General features: G+C 43.9%; 1 protein-coding gene across 1 annotated transcript in view; it reads left to right on the forward strand.

The window, feature by feature from the left end:
• The first annotated feature begins 3,069 nt into the window (after positions 1 to 3,069).
• The window catches only part of Dpp4 (dipeptidyl peptidase 4), a 77,221-nt gene continuing 63,158 nt past the window's right edge, over positions 3,070 to 17,132 (forward strand). The window contains exons 1-2 of the mRNA XM_075985050.1: positions 3,070 to 3,456; positions 3,951 to 4,035. Coding sequence (XP_075841165.1) covers positions 3,451 to 3,456; positions 3,951 to 4,035 — 91 coding nt within the window. The 5' untranslated portion in view covers positions 3,070 to 3,450. The remainder of the gene's footprint in view (positions 3,457 to 3,950; positions 4,036 to 17,132) is intronic.

Raw genomic sequence — 17,132 nt, forward strand, 5'->3', positions numbered from 1 at the left:
TGCTGTGGTCATGGTGCCTCTTTCACAGTAATAGAAATCCTTACTTGGTGTGGGAAGCCCTTCTGTATGAACTAATGATAAAGTTGCTTTTGGCCAACGGCTTAACAAAGTAAAGTCAGGTGGAAAATCCACACAGAGATGTAGAGAAAGAGTAGGTGGAGTCAGTGAGAAGTCATGTAGCCACCACAGGAGACAGACACCTCCACCAGAGCCCAGTGAAACTTTGCTGGTAGGCCATGACCTCATGGTGATGCACAGATTAATGGAGATGGGATGGTTTAGGATATTAGAGCTAGCTAAAAAAATACACTTAAGTGTATTGCAAATAATACAGTTTCTGTGTGATCATTTCAGGTCTGAGTGGCCAGGAACGAACAGCCTCTGCCAACACTTACTAAGACAGGTTCCATCCCTCCACACCAATATGGAAATTTTGAAATACATTGTGAGTGAGAGGCGTAGATCATGGCCACTATCCAAGAACCTCACTAACTCAAAGGCCCCTTGCAGTTGAAAAGTCGACAATTTGGGCATACCCTCTGCAAGGGAAAAGAAGTCACTGTAGCCTCCATATTCACTACAAAGAAGAGGAATGCTCCCCAAAACTCTGGATTTGGAGACACTGTGCACTGTAATTCAGTGTGCTTCTCTACCCCTTTTCTTAGTGAGCAGCAGGGCTGTTTCTTTTGAATAGAACTTGTAGTGAGAATTCTGCACATCTGTTCTATCACATGAGGTTCCCTGCAGCTTGAGTTTTATGACCCAGTAGAGGCAGTCCTTAGCGGAAAAGCCAAAGCAGCCAGGCCCAATAATAGAGTCATGAAAAATACCTCACAGTTAAAAACAACTTTATCAATTTGTTTTTAAAAAACTGTATTTTATGTGTATGAATGGTTTGTCCGCATGTATGTCTGTGTACCATGGTCATACCTGGTTCCCAAAGAGGCATGAAGAGGACACTGGGCCCACTAGGAATGAAGCTATACATAGCTGTGAAATCCCATGTGACTGACGGGATTCCAATTCAGGTCCTCTGGAATAACAATAAATTCTCTTAAGCCATAAACCATCTCTCCAGCCCTGTCAATTTCTCTAGACAGAGTCTCACTATGTAGCCCTGTCTGAACTGGAACTCACTGTGACACTGAACAACTCACTACCTTCAACTCCTTAGTACTCAGACTAAAAGTATGTACTACCATGCCTTCCACCAATTTCTTAACTCTCTATTGTTATAATTAATTATGCCAAAACTCATGGGACCTCCTTGAAGGTGGCTACAATGGCAAATGACTGTTTTCTAATTGAATTTCTGCAACTTCCTTGCTCCCGGGGTTGCAATGAAATATCACGTGCATCCGTTTTCTAGAGCTACTATGACGAGCTACCACAAGCTTGATGGTTACAGCAATCGTGGTGTGTTCCCTGAGCTAGAAGTCTGAACTCAAGGGGAACTACACCGAAGATTCCTTATTGTAAGGGAAATATCTATCTGCTCTAGGCCTCTGTGGCTTATAGGTGACCATCGTCCCTCTCTCTCTATGCCATTTCCCTCTGTGAGTGCCTCTATTTCCCCATTTTATAAAGATATGAATCACATTGGATTAAATCCTCAGCATTTAACATGCAGAGTACCTAAACCCAAATGAGAACCTTTAGAAGATTCACTTTAACAGATAATCGCCAGCTATAAAAACGGGTTCTCCAAGATGAATGGAGGGTTTTCTTTTGTTGTTGTTTTGTTTTTTTTGTTTTGTTTTGTTTTTGCCTGATCTTCTAAGTGAGAGAGTGGGCATGGGCAGACACCTCAGACCACTAGATAGAAATGGCATGTGTCGCGGAAGAGACAAGCCCACCAGATACCACAAGACAAAAACAAACACTGGTATAGAGAACTTGGTTTCTGCTGTGCCTTCTCCCAGCGGGGTTAGTGTCTCACTTTCCTTCAGTGGCTATGTGGAGAGCACCCTGCAACCGACGAACAGTGGAGGGGAGAGGCATCTTTCTTTAGTAAAGAAAGCTATCACAGCTCTTTCTGGATGACCGCTAATATCAAAGCTCTACTCAAGAAATCTTCCTAAGACCCAGAACCTTGAGTGGTACATCTGCTTTTTTATTCTGTGTGGGGAAAGAGTGATGGGGTAGAAGATCTATGCCAACTCGAGTGGTGGTTAATGTGTTGACCAGTTGATTGACTAAGGATTTATTAAAAACACCATCAAAAGCCTGACACATGAAAGTCTCTCAAAATGTGTGCCAAGTATGGAAGCATTCATGTAGGAATGAAAGGTTTATCCTGGAAAACAAGATGAACTATTGTGTAGATGTGATCTAATGGCCCGTAGAGCAGCCCGGAGCTGACTGACATAGTTATTACTGCTGTAATTGCCCCCAGTATTGTAAGTGCCCCAAGTGCTGAGAGCAATGGACAGCAAGGCATCCATCTTATACTGTTCCCTATAGGCCTTTTTAGACTGCCTCTTCAGTTCCAGCTTAAGACCCCAGTAAGTCTTGATTCAAGTTCTTCTGGTGTTGGGAGAGAGAGGTGGAAACAGACAGGGCTGTCGGGAGATATAATGAAGGAGACCATTTGCATACCTTAGTCCATTTGTATGGCCTGCCACGGATGGCGATTTATAAAGAAATGCATTCCTTTACGTTGTGGAGACACGGAGGACCTAAAGTCAAGTGATTTTGGTATTCTAGCTGTGTCCTGCATTCTTAATTGAAGCTCCATAACTTCACGGCAGAGTAACTTGGTGGAGTGACTTAATGTCCCCATGCATAATCCTCCTCCCTGTAAAATAACACAATAAACTGTAGAGCAGTGCTTAAGTAACTTCCATGTAAGTGTTATTTTTTGTGTGTCTTGATTAGAAGACGCTGCAAAATTAGTGGAAATTCCCTGGGGAGGATTAATGCAGATATTCAGGCTGAAGTGTCATTCAAAAGTGAACAATCACCCTTTCTTGCCCTTTGCCAGCCAGACAGCAGGGGCACCCAACTCCTCTCAGAATGACACACCTCTCAAAGAAAGAGAACTAGTGGTCGGTTTCTGCAGTGAACTGTGAATCTGCCAAACCCCATGCCTTCTTGGACCTCGATTTCCTCATTCGTCCCCGCAAGGAAACAGCAGTTAAACCCCAATACGCAATGTCCCTTTCAGGAAAGGGAGATCACTGCGTTCCCCACTCACAGACGTCCTGCCTGCCACTCCCTGGCTCGCTCAGTGTTTCTTCCACGCTCGGTCCGCTGCCCTGCGCCCGCTCTGCACGCCGAAGCCTTTTCACTGAGCCCGCCTGGCGCTAACTAATGTTTAACTCGGGCCGAAACTTGGCGGCGAGCGCAGGGCGACTGCGTGCAGAGCGGCGGCGCAGGACGTCCGTCTCCGCGCGGTAATTTCTGCCTGCGCTCAAACACCAGAGCTCAGTTCAGAGGAGCCGCCCGACCATGAAGGTGAGTGCACCCAGCTTTGCACCTCCCCGGCCCCTGGCTCGGGTTGTGGGTGCTGTTTCACCAAACTCTCCCCCAAACTGACCCAGATTTCTTGGAGGCAACCAGGAGCTGCCATTAGGCAGAAGCCACGGGGCCAAGTTAACAGGTGAAGAAACGTCCCGTTCTCCGCACAGTCTTCTCCCTTAGATCTGTGGAGCGTCCTACCGAGACCCTGGCGCTGAGCTTTGGAGGTCGGGGACAATCACCCGTGGAACGCAAGCGGCACCCTCACTTGGCTTCAGAAGGGTGGGTGGGAGGAGAGATGCCAACAAGATCATAAGGTCATGCTCGGGGCCAAAATTCAAGGCTTCCTGCCAGAGTGAACCCCAAACCGCATCGTTCTCCTCGTGCACCTGCAAACCCCTCTGTTTCTGAAGGGGCCTAGGTCCCAGTCCTCTTCCCAGAGGAGGGGCGAAGGCTTTTCTCTAACTGTCCACAATCTGACCTGCTTGCAGACACCATGGAAGGTTCTCCTGGGACTGCTGGGTGTAGCTGCGCTTGTCACCGTCATCACCGTACCAGTGGTGCTCCTGAACAAAGGTAGACAACTCGCAACATCTTTTTATAAATGAGAGAATGACTGGAGCTGGGGTCAGGTGACATGTGGTCACGCAAAGTGGGCTTAGCTTATAGGGGGCCTGGACCAGTGTACCCGGCTATAGGACTGACAAGATTCCAAATGACTTTGCTGCTTCTGGGGGCTCCAGTGTTTAGGTTGGAAGCCTTGATGCTTCCTCGTTTTGTCGTGTAAAACAAACACACACTTCCTGAAACTGGAAGAGAGGCTTGGTTTCTCTTCATTAAATGTAATTGCAAAAATCTTAATCTCGAATTGATGACTTTAGAAGGCTGTGGGGAGAAGGGAGAGACAGAGAGAGAGAGAGAGAGAGAGAGAGAGAGAGAGAGAGAGAGAGAGAGAGAGAGAGAGAGAGAGAGAGAGAATCCAGACTTTTTTTTTTCTGCAGGTGCGATGAGAGTTATAAGATTCGGTTGTAGAAAAGCAACTATTTGATCATTTTTTAGAAACATCGCAGCACTAAATTGCCTCTGCGCATGACATAGTGAGCTGGAATCAGTTAGCTTCTGGTGGATTATTTCCTTGAAAGACACCTGCATGCGTTTCAGCTCGCCAGAACCTTCTGCTTTAGCCTCAGTACAAAACAGATAATGGGATGCCACCTTTGGATGGGAGCTCTGAGAAGAGCTAACGCGGGCCTCCTCGGGCTCTTCTCTCGCGGACCATCTTGCATTACTCACGGCACATGGTGCACATTCTGAACCAACCGCACTGGGTGGAAATGTAGTCAAGTGATCTTAGATTTCCAGGCAACAATTGAAAGTTAGTATGTTGAGCTATCAAAAACATTCCATTCCATGATGGAGCAAAGGTACCAAAGGTTAATCATTGAACCCACTGCTGATGATACTGAATTGAGATATCAGTGGTTACATCTGCTTTAGTCAATGTAGTTCTGCTGTCTCAGAACTAAGATAGATCCAAAGTTCAAGGCCATCCTCAGCTACTGGAGAAGGCCAACCTGGAAGACATGGGACCCTATCATTAAGTAAATAAAAAAATATAAAATTTAAATAAAACATTCAAAAATCTATGTGAGGAAAAGATAAGCCATACCTAGAACCAAATAATCTCAAAGCCGACTTTTCTTCTGAAAATCAGAGACATCATAGGATCCCAGGAAATACTGTAACTACAGAACTTCCTCAGGGGAAGCCAGTGGGGTTGCGACCTATGGATAAGCCCATCTGAGATGGACAATGGATCCATCTTGAATTGCCTTCCAAAGGGCTTGCTCCAATTAACTGTAAGACGTCTATGCTATTGGAAAAAGTATGCAGACTGTGGAGGGCCTGTTTTGCCTTTTCAGTGGACAGCATCCAGTCTCTTCTCTAAACAAAATATCAAGGATGTTCCTCTGCAGAGGGCTTCTTGAGAGACCTGCATGTCTCCTTTCACTGACTCTTAGGGTTTTAACTAGAGAGACCTGAGCACACTGCCCTAAGGACTGGAAGGAGCTCTCTTAGGGAATCTGTAAAAGCCTGAAGAGTAAGAAAACATGCATGGCTTGTGTGTCAACACACAGCGATCATATTCTGTGCTCTAGGATTCTAAAGGTCTGAGGGCCAGAGAAGAGGTTGTAGTGGGAGCAAGAAGCAAGAAGTGGACTTTAATCCCTAGGTCACATAAAGCTATGGGGAATTATATATACTTAGATGTATGCCTTTTACTTTATCTATGAGTGTTTGCCTGCTCCGGGTATCAGTTGGAAGTCAGGTTGTGAAGGTACAGATGCTTGTCAGCCATCCTGTAGGTGCTGGGAATTAAACCCTGATTCTCTCCAAGAGCCACAAGCACTCCTCCCCCCACCACTGAGCCATCTCTCCAGTCCCCTCCCCCTTTAATATATGAAGGGCGGGAGGTTCTAGCATGCCTGGTTTCCTGGGCTTGATAGTGGAAGAAAAAGCTGGAAAGAAAAGCAAAGAACTGGGCCCCAAACAAGGCGCCGTTCACAATTTGGAAGCTGGAAGCTACTCAGATGTGAATGACTCTACTTTTGTGACTGGTTAACCTCGAGAAAGTGTGGGGGAGGGTAGCAGAGAATGCCTCCTGGGGACCTGGCAGAAACCTGGTTTCCTGGTAGCTTGTTTACACTTACCTTGCTCTTTCTTTCTACTTGTGAATTTTCCTGTGTGTATAGATAGAAAATGAAAGTCATCTTGTTTCAACTCCTACCTTATCATAAGGGGCAGAGATGAGAGCCCAGGCACATAGCATTTCCACTAGGTCAGCAATACCTTTCCTGGGCTGTGCCACACTGTAAGGGATGAACCCAGCCTCGTAGTGCTGAGATGATGAGGTGTCTGCCCACCCCACCCCATGCCCAAGGTTTAACATCACACAACCTCAGGCAAGGAAGAAATGGGAGGGGGAGAAGTGTAGGGTGAAAGAGAAAAAGAGGTTTTGAAGTAGGGAGAAAGAAAAGAGAAGAGGGAGATTTCATTGAAAACAAAAGAGACCTAGATTTGTGTACAAAGCAAAGAATTAAACAGTTAAAAGGATTGGATGAAAAGGGCAACCCCAAATTCGTCCCCTGAGAGGCTAGTTTGAGATAAAGTCAAGTGTTTCCATATGAAATGCTGATGTCAACAGAACTAGGTGCAGTAAACACAGGGAACAGGGGTGGAGGGACTTCAGCGCATTGTCTTTTTATTTGTAAAGATAAAATGCTTCCTGAAGTCAGAAGTTAGCTGAGAAGCTTGCTCTTCTCCAGGAAAAACAAAAACAAAAATCTTCACGGCTTGGTGAATGTGTAGCGTATGTAAAGCTTTTCTTTAAACTTCCACTTGCTTTGTTAGAGACATGGTACATTGTGTTTCCCAAGAATCAGCAGCCAAACATATCAACATGTTACCTCTCGAATAGCCAACAGCCAAGTGGAAATGAAGTGTTTTCATTCATAATTTGTGATTACTTCACTTTGTAGTGTGATGTTTGAGATATTCAGTTGCCAAATAGCTTTACTCCTCTGTTTAGTTATGGAATGGAAATATCCCTCTTCTTTTGTTCCTTTGTCTGCGCCACAGTATATTTCCCTAATACCATCTTTTAATTCACGCAAAACCTGACTTCTCATCCACACCCCCATACTAAAAGAAAACCTAAATATGAGGAGAAAGGAGGAGCAAGAGAAAACAGTTAACATCTATACAGTGTGCCTGAGAAAATCCAGCATCGATTCCCAGTTGAAAGAACAGAAATGAGTCTGAAAGAAAGCTTGTGTGCGTCAGAGGACAACATCTACATATTCTGCTCTGTAAAAGCTCAGTTGACAGTCCTCAGCCCTCCTGAGTGATCCTGTCATCTGCGCTTGGTCTTTTTCTGGCCAACAACTTGGGCTTTCATTTCCCTAGCTAACTTTGTGTTTGCCTTGAAAATTGTTTCCTCTCCTCTCAAAAGGGGTCAGAAACCCAGAGAGACAAGATTGTTTGCCTGGTTAATGGTCAAAGAATAACAACCTAAAGGGACTGACCAGAGCTGATGTGGTGTGCTTTTTAACGATAAGTCTTGAGGCAGAACACGGAAGCAGTTTGCTTGGTGGCGGAGGTGTGTTCACCATGTGCCTTGAATTGGGCTGAGGGTCTCCAAGTGTTTCTCATTTAATCAGTAAAAGAACTCTTGGGCAAAGTAGTACTATTGTCATTTACATTTGAAAAAAAAAGTTACTTCTTCATGAAGCTTGAGGCAACAGGCATTATCTCCTATATTATGATTTGAGGAATTTGGGTGTGGATCACCTTGGGATCCTGGTTTAGGGTCTCTCCTGAGTCTCCTGAGTTTATCACCTGAAAGGTTAACCGGAAGATAGAGGATCTTATGCAAGGTTCCTCACCTTGTGCTTAACTGGAAACCTAAGTTTCCCTGATGAGATCCTCTGAAGTCAGCAAGGCAGATGGATTCTCTTGAAGGAATCACACAAGAAGGGCTAAGCAGGAAGGCCTGGTGCCTGCCATGATTTATCTGCAGACGTGGCCATCACGACATCAATTCTGGTGTTTGGTATTAGCAGTACAGAAGAACCCCGATACAAGGGCGTGGGGAGAGCCTGATAAACAGCAGAAGGTGCATATCACAGGACCCTCTCGGAGGATGGATAACGAAGAAATTCAGAAGTTTTCTTAGTGTTCTGTAGAGTAGATAGCCACACACAGACTGTATGCCTACAGCTGATACTTGAAACTGTTAAACCCCACTGTCATTTTGTTAGCTTGGGATCAATTATAAAATCAGCTGGGTCTTATTAACATAATTATTACAGCCTCTAATTTACATAGCTGTAACATAATGTCTCCACTGTTAATGTCTACTCCTAAATGTACTTCAAGAATTAAATTATCATTCCAAGACCAGCCTGGTCTACAGAGCTAGTTCCAGGACAGACTCCAAAGCCACAGAGAAACCCTGTCTCAAAAAACCAAAAAAAAAAAAAAAAAAAAAGAATTATCATTCCAGTTTTCCCACCCAATAACCTTAGGTGATGCTGGAGAGTCCTTGGGATTAAATTAGGGGGCCTCATGTGTGCTGGGAACATGCTCTATCCGCTGAAAGACCCCAGGCCAGCATCTGTGCTTTTGAATGGTCCTATTGACGATAGGAGTGGGAGTGAACCAAGAGACACAGCTGGACATTGCCACCTGCAATGGCAGGAGGAATTCCTTTCAGAGACCACTACTCACTGAGGTGAAGCTGGGATCCTTGATCTCACCGCAGAAACATTTCAGGACGTGCCAGTCTGAGAAAGAGTTGAAGTTCATTACGAAGCGATTTTTAACATAGAAGGTTAATGGAAAGAACAGGATAAACCTGAGCATAGGTGCAAGCTTCTCAGGAGGGAGCTGGGCTTAAGTCTTTTTTTACCATAGCCTTACAAAAAATCTTGGTGCTTTCTGAAGTTACATCTCAAAGGGTTGCTAAGGAACTCAATGAGATCAGAGGGTTGTTACCGGGTACACTGGACAGGATTACAGCTGATAAGATAAAAACCAGTACACAAGGCTGCACAGGGAGTTAAAAAGTTTATAGGCTTGTTTGTAAAATACCCAGAACATTAGAGATTCTCATCTAGGATAAGAGTTAAGATCGTTTTGAAAGGCACGTATGCTTAAGACTTCAACATGGTTTGTGACTACTTAAGAATTCTTATTGGGAAAGAGCTCTGTAGAAAAGGGATATCTCTATGTTAGAAAACCTTTTCAGTGAGCTTTGTTAATTGTGTTCTTGAATCTTGAAGCAGACTCTCGTGTGTGTGTGTGTGTGTGTGTGTGTGTGTGTGTGTGTGTGTGTGTGTGTGTGTGTTGGGGGCATCTTTTCCTTCCCCTTACGTGTCCCTGGTTTCCACTCTGGCTTCACTAAGTGGTATTACATTAAGTAGCGTTAGTAGCCCATCCCAGTTTATCACCAACACTTGCCTTGTTTCTGATACAAGTTATGTTATTCCATCTAATCTTCACAGAATAGATGATTTCAGTGAGAGAGATCCATATCTTTTAAGCCTTGAAGACACTAGGGTATGGAAAGCTTACGGGCTTGTAAGTAAGCAGTAGGTGTTGGGAATCCAAATCTTAGAGTCTCCCGTGAGCGGGCCAGTCCTCAGAAATGCTTTGATGGCCAGTTTTTCAGAGTTAATGTTTAATCATTGCCTTATGGCTGAATGCTAATCCTTTCATAGTTGTAAATCAATATCTTGTAAATATTTCTAGCCACACTCTTCTCCGCTCCCTTGCAACCTTAGCAAGGAAGTGGCCTCTCAATTTGAGAATAACCCCGAACCACAAACTTAGCACTTCTGAGCTGTTTTATTAGTTTCCAGGCATAGATAGGGCTTTCAGTTTTACGTTGGACTTCAAAAGTATAGCTTCATATGAAGCTTCTCTAGCTTATAGACCCTTCTCTCTCCTTGAGTGTCCACACTGATGAATACATTTCTTCAGTATTTGGTTCACTATGTGAAAGAAATAGACCCGTGAGTGTACACTGTATAATTTACCCATCTTAAGTCTGCAAAAAAGTAATTTAAATCAGAGCCAAAGCCTGTAGTGATCTTGTTCTTAGCTTCTGGGAGCTCAGAATATGTAAGCAAGGAAAATGAAATCGGAAGACCAGCACACAAATGTGGCACAATTCATGCCTTCCCCGACTTCACATTCCCCAATCTGAGTTATCCGGCTGCTATTCATACCCACCTTACTTAAGCTCCGCACCACGAGTCTAAGGTGAGTCTTAGCTCTTCATACTCATTTATTCTTCCACTCCAGACAATATAATTAGTTCAAGCATGAGACTTAGCTCCTCTTCCGGCCTAAAGTCCTAGAGTATGGCAGTCCTTGTCACGCCAACAACCCTTTTATAATGCAGACAGTTGTTGAGAGTGTGGGGACTCTGATCCCAAGAGATGTGCATAAGGACCACCTTCCTTGGGTCTTTATAGTCTACTGAAGTTGCACTATGGGCAATTGTAGGAATTAATTCAGATGGTAGCAAACAACTGTGACCAAAGCAAAATGGAATGGGGAGATGACGGCTACAGAAGGGCATTTCTCTATTAGTCTCCATTAGCTTCTCTATTAGATTCTGAGCCACTGGAGGGTTTAACGACAAGTATGACATATTAGTTACACTGGAAAGTATGTCTCTGATTCCTGTGTGGACAGTGTTTGGGGGCAAGGGCTAGTTTGTACCCGTGGGAGGGAAGATGATGGTGTCCTGGAGATGGAATAAACTGGTTTGCTCTAGTGAGTTTTAGAGGTAAGACAGCACAGGAATGCGAGGAATGCAGGGAGGAGAGCCTAGGGTTCCTAAGAGCTAGCCTAGTAGCCCAGAGTTTTCCTGAGCTAATCTGCAGAGAAGTGCCTCTGGCAAATTCTCCTCCCAAGGCCAAGCTGGGGCCTTCTCTACAACCTTCTCCTAGCCCAGTTTTGCAATCTTCCTGCTCAGCAAATATCCTTGGAGCATATTGTAAAGGGCGGCACTGTGTCAGGAGGGATGTAAAGATGATAGCCCTGACCTCTGTCCTCAAATGGTTCACAATATTCAAAGAAACCTGAACATGAACTGTAATAAGAGACCCGAGAGCTCTTCTAGTAAATGATCAAAGTGCCCTGGGAGCCCTCAAACGCAAATGTCAAGCACTGTCCAGGAAAGCTCGCATGGAAACCCGCCAAGTGCGAAAGAAAGATTAATGATTACTGGGCCAGAATACAATTCTTCCATCGTCCCAGTCCCCAAGCTGACGTCAGCCACGCAGGTCACACCTATTTGTTCAGTTCCCCCAAATTTACAGTCCCAGGATTCGGTAGGAAGATTATATTAAGTGGGGATATTTTTGTCTGTAGGAAACCAGAACCTAATCAGTTGTTTACAAATGCAGACTCTCATCATTGTGTTCTTATCAGCATTTTGCTTAACTGAAAGTCTAGAAATGAGGCAACGTTTTAGTTCGTTAGTGTCGCGACCAGACAACATTCTCCAGATCTTTTTACCTTTCAAATCTGTCATCCTCTCGTCATTTGGCAGTTTTCCTCCAGCGTGTCTTCTGCGGGATCTCTCGTCCTTGGTTCTGGTTGAGCACAGCTGTGCTATATATAATGTATATAGCTATATCACCTGCTCACCGGGCTTTCAGGGAAGGAGGGGATGCCGTTCTTTCTCTACGGCCCATTGCATCAGTGGGGAAACTTTTTATAGAAATCTCCTGACTTGAGGCAGAGTTGCATTAAATTTTATCAGCTAAGATGTTGTCCCTTCTCTGTTTAAATTAGCTATCAGCAAGGAAAACAGTTCATCGTGATTTTACTAGACTAATAAGCACCAGCCTTTCTAGGGTTGAAGAGGAACTCCATTCTTTAGCGCAGGGAAAAGGGACCATGCAAGTGAAGATTCTGGAAGACCAAAGAGAGATGGGCTGTGCACATTGCCATCCATCTTGCTATTGCCCTCTGTTCTTTGTATTAGGAAGATGTAAGTGTCCAGCAAAAAGACAAGCGTCAGGCTAGCTCTGTTCTCCAGGGAACTGGATTTTGTAACCCTCTCCTCACTTTCTTCCCTAGCTACCAGAGTTGATTGTAAGACTATATTTTGATGCTCCTTTTCTCCATGGACATGTTGACTCCAGCATTTTCCTTATCTTGGCCTCCAAAGAAATTGGAAACAGGAAAAAACTGAATTCCACAATATTTACTATATAAATTTGAGGCAATAGAGGAAGTTAGAGACATTTAAAGAAAAATACCATCTAGTTTCCTGTAAGAGTACATAAGAACTATGGCATTTTATCCAATTGGCAGACATAAACCTTGACAAAAAAAAACAGTCAATATAAAATGAGCATTAAATGTTTTATGTTTATTTTTTACTTTATTTTTCGTGTATGGATGTTTGGCCTGCATGTAATCTTTGTACTATAGGCATTCTGTGCTCAAAGAAGTCAGAGAGGGCATCCCCTAAGACTGGAGTTACAGAGAGCTGGGAGCCAACAAGTGGGTACTGGGAATAGAGCATGGGTCTTCTAGAAGAGCAGCCAGTCTCTGAACTGCAGAACCATCTCACCAGCTTCTAAATGAGCCAATATTTAAAAGATGGTAAAAATTAGACCTAAAAAATTAAGTCAGGAAAAGTAAGACTAAAAATAATTAATGACTATAAAAACAAAATAAACAAAGGAAAAGCAAGTAAAATAACCTCAAATCCCTAGAAACTGTGACAGTTATACATGGACAAAAGAACCTAGCTGATGGCCCAAGTCTTTCAAATTTTAGTGTGTGTGTGTGTGTGTGTGTGTGTGTGTGTGTGTGTGTGTGTGTGTTGGGGGAAGGATTAACAGGCATAGCAACAAGTCTGTCTAAAAATAAATAAAAGTAGTTTATCCACACCAAAGAGAATATACAGAATCCAAGGCAGAACAACTCCTTGCTCCTAAATCATAACACAGTTATGGTCTATTGTGTCTGTGGGGAAACCATTTTTGGAAATTCCCTGATTTGCCTGCTCCCTTAATGGAGGATTCTTTGTATGACCCACCCCTCAAGCCTCCACTGTGCTTCTCAGGTTAAGACCCTGCCTGCTATTTTATTTTATTTTTATTTTTTTGAGACAGGGTTTCTCTGTGGTTTTGGAGACTGTCCTGGAACTAGCTCTTGTAGACCAGGCTGGTCTCGAACTCACAGAGATCCTCCTGCCTCTGCCTCCCGAGTGCTGGGATTAAAGGCGTGCGCCACCACCGCCCGGCTCTGCCTGCTATTTTAATAAGAACCCCAAACCTGTTGAAGATAACGCAGTTCTTACCAATCCATCTATGCACTCATTCAGGATGCTGGACCAGTTCCTGTCTAAGACCAGACCCTCTGTTTGTGCCATGAATCCCATCCCCAAGACAAAGATTTAACTCTCTCCTTGTCTGGAGGATCATTATTTTGCTCATTTCTATTCAGTCATAAGTATGACATAATCTCTCACATCTTCAACAGAAAACACCCTTCCCTTTCTCTGCCATCTTACTTCAAAACCCCATGGTTCGGAGCTGGAGAGATGGCTCAGAGGTTAGGAGCACTGCCTGTTCTTCCGAAGGTCCTGAGTTCAATTCCCAGCAACCACATGGTGGCTCACAACCATCTGTAATGAGATCTGATGCAGAATACAGTATATATAATAAATAAATAAACCTTTAAAAAAAACCACAAACCCCCATGGTTCTTTGTTAACACCATCTGATTGGTCACAACATAGGAAGTTAGAGATTGTAGGCACAGGAAGGATTTCTATCTGCTCTTGCTGACTTGGAAGATGAAGATTCATGTTTCTAGGAATGTGTGCATTCCCTAAGAGGAAAGAGCAGCCCTGGCTGAGTCAGTAAATAAACAAAAATTCCACCCTCACAATCCCAATGAAATAAACCTGATGACAGTGTGGTGAGCTCGGGGTCAGATTTCTCCTCAGAGCCTCCAAATTCCAACCCAGGCCAGTCAGCCCTTGATTTCACACTCCCTAAACTCGGAGGAGAAGAACCAGCTGTGGTCGGCTGGACTCAGTGACCTATAGAACTCAGGGCTGGTATGCTGGGGACTTGGAGCTGGGATCAGTGATTAATCCACTGAGGTTGTGGTAATTTGTTAACCAGCAATAGAAAACACAGGCAGTGTTCATATTTAAACATAGGCAAACCATCTCCTTCTCGCCTCAGAACCATTCGGTGGCGTCCTATCTCCTTAACGTGAAAACAGCTATTGCAGCGATCAGCTGGCCATCAAGTCTGAGACTCACTTGTCTGAGCTCCCTCCTGTCTCTGTGTAGCTCGTGCCTCTTGCTCTCCTTTCTCCGGAGACTATTAACCCGAGTTAGTATGAGGCTACCTTGCTCACTTTCAGGTCTTGTCTCAAACGTTTCGTGTCCATCGGCCTTTCAGACTCTCCTGGTAAAAACAGAAACATCACCAAGCGAACACTCCTCTTCTTTCCCTGGTTTGTTTTCTCCATGGCACTTAGTACCACCTAGCTGGCACCATTGCCGACTTCTTTGCTCCCATGTCTCCCCTTTTAGAATGCAAGCTTCCAGAAAGTCAGTCTTTTGTGTTTTCTTTAGTTATATCTCTAGTACCCAGAATATTGCATAGCACTGTAGGTGTTGAGTAAGCATCCAATGAATTAAAGGAGAGTCAGCACAAAAGGAATATCTTTTGTTTACTCATGTGTGTGAGTGCTCATGCCTCAGCCTATGGAAGGCAGTCAGAGGACAGCACGGGGTGCCCCGTTCATTTCTTACATAATAGGTTCATCAATACAGACTCGAGTCATCCTGTGCTAGATCATGTCCCACTGCTCTCTGTACAGTGCTAGCTGTGCTTGACAAAGAAAGGTACCTTCACTCCATTGGTGCAATTCGAATCTGATGAAAGCAGAGACTTTAGGTTGTGTATTCAAAGAATAACACAAAACGTCTTGGTCAATTGGTCAAATGTCTGGTGTGGAAAATAAACAAAAGAAGTCGGGGAAGAAGAGGCACATTTGGGTGATGGAGTGAGGCAGGTGAGACGGTGGGATGAGGTTACTGTGACTACAGAAGATGTGCTTATGAGGCCCTCACTAGCACCCAAGATCAGGAAGAGGCTCAAACGGGTAGCAAGGTCTGGCAAGCGTTTCCTTATGAGGGATCCTCCTCATGCACACTTAAGAACTGGGAAGAAGTAAATAGTGAAGAGAAATTTAAAGGCTCAAAAGGGAAAAGATGAAAGGATGACCATGGGCTTTGCAAGTCAGGAAACCAAGGTTGTGAGGCCTAGGATGGCCAAGGCATTGTCAGAAGGAAGACTCTGCAACCCTCTGACCTCCAAGGGAAGGATGGAGCAAACAGGAGGGCCCAATGCACAGTGATGAGCCTGGTAGTTCCTGTGTGACTCTGATGAAGGAGAAGCTGTGGATTTTTCATTAGGTCATACTATACCCTTCAAAAATCTATTATCACAGGGCATGCATTATTCAGCATTCTGTAATTTTAAAATCTAGGAATCTTTAAAAAAAATAGAAGAAATCTGTATTGAGCCTTACCTAACTAGTTTTAGAGAATTTAGAGAAAAAAGATGAAAATCATGTAGAGGAGGGAATGCTGGTGGAACAGATTGTTCCAGGAGCTGCTATCCTTACCACATCCCTTTGTGAAGAGGGAACAGCCACCTTTCATGCCACCTCCAGGGAGAGGTCAACTTTTAACTGTCTGTCTATTTCAGCCAGCTGCCAGCACTGAATTCACACCTCCATAAGGTCTAATTCACCCCCCACCAGTTCACAACATCTGCTCTCACAGCGCTTAGCACGTGCACTTACTTGCCCAGATGTTTAGACTGGTTTAAAAGAAAGTCACAACGGCAACCCTTGGAGCCCATTCAGTTGTGGCTTGGGTGTTTATTAGTCATGGCACTTTGGTCACAACTATCTGTGTCTCGGTGTATTTATCTTTAACACTGGGTAAGACGAAGATGAATAGAATAAGTGACTTAATAAAATACACAATGCCTTGAACTATCCGGCACACCAAAAGAAAGCTAGAAGAGCCATAAATGTGATTCTGGATACATTTCCCAAGTGTTTTGTTTCTTAACAGTCCCAGGGCTTGAAGCATAATAATATTTACCATGTGCCCCGTGGTGCTAAAATTTTGCCTGGTAAACACTGGAAAAGGAACCATGTCTTATGGGACATTTTCCAATGATTGCTTTTCTTTGAATCTTGGATTAGAAACATCTGTCCCAAAGAGGAGCTTTGTTGATTATGATTATAAAAATTTCTGGGTGGGAAGTTCTTCAGTGAGTCAGTATCAGAGTTTTCCAGCTTCCCTAAATGATGGGTATTCTTTCAAATACCAGCTGATCATCCCCAGTTTGCATGATGACACACATAGTCAATATCTCTCCGCAATTATTTTCAGTTATTTGTCATCAGAGAAACTACCCCCCAGGTTGAAGCAATTTAATTTGATCTATGAGTCATTTATCCTGATACTTAAGTTTTCTCCTTCACCCGTTTCTTATCGCTTCAGAGTACACTGGCTCACAGTGTCCAGCAGCTTAGCAAGGCATAGACACACCCGTTGTATTTGTTTAAGCCTTTGTTGTTGTGTTTATTCCTAGGTGAGTTCTATCAAGGGCTGAGAGAGTAGCTATAATCAGAATAAAGGTTAGTTTTACTTCCAACAGGAATAAGCAAGCCTGTAGCCCTCTGTAGCATTGGCTTTGTGTGTGAATCCTCCTGGACCTTCCCTTGCAGCAGTCAGCATGGCTCATTGTTCCACACCAGTGGCAGCATTGCTTTATCATGACCCAAGTACAGGGTCCATTTGCTCTCTGTTGCCCTTTAAAAGACCATGTTCTTATTGCTTCCAGGTCTTCTACATCAATCTCAGTATCTGTTCATCTAATCTTGAGAAGTGTATGATTTGCACTTATTTAACCCTCCACATCAGTCATCTGCTTTTGCAAATAAAGTTTTATGCAAACACAGCACCATTCATTCATTTACAGGTTGGTTGTAATGACTTTCGAGTTACAAAGGCCGACTTGAATAGCTACAATGGTCAG

The sequence above is a fragment of the Microtus pennsylvanicus genome, chromosome 9 (genome assembly GCF_037038515.1).
Source record: "Microtus pennsylvanicus isolate mMicPen1 chromosome 9, mMicPen1.hap1, whole genome shotgun sequence".
Lineage (NCBI taxonomy): Eukaryota > Metazoa > Chordata > Mammalia > Rodentia > Cricetidae > Microtus > Microtus pennsylvanicus.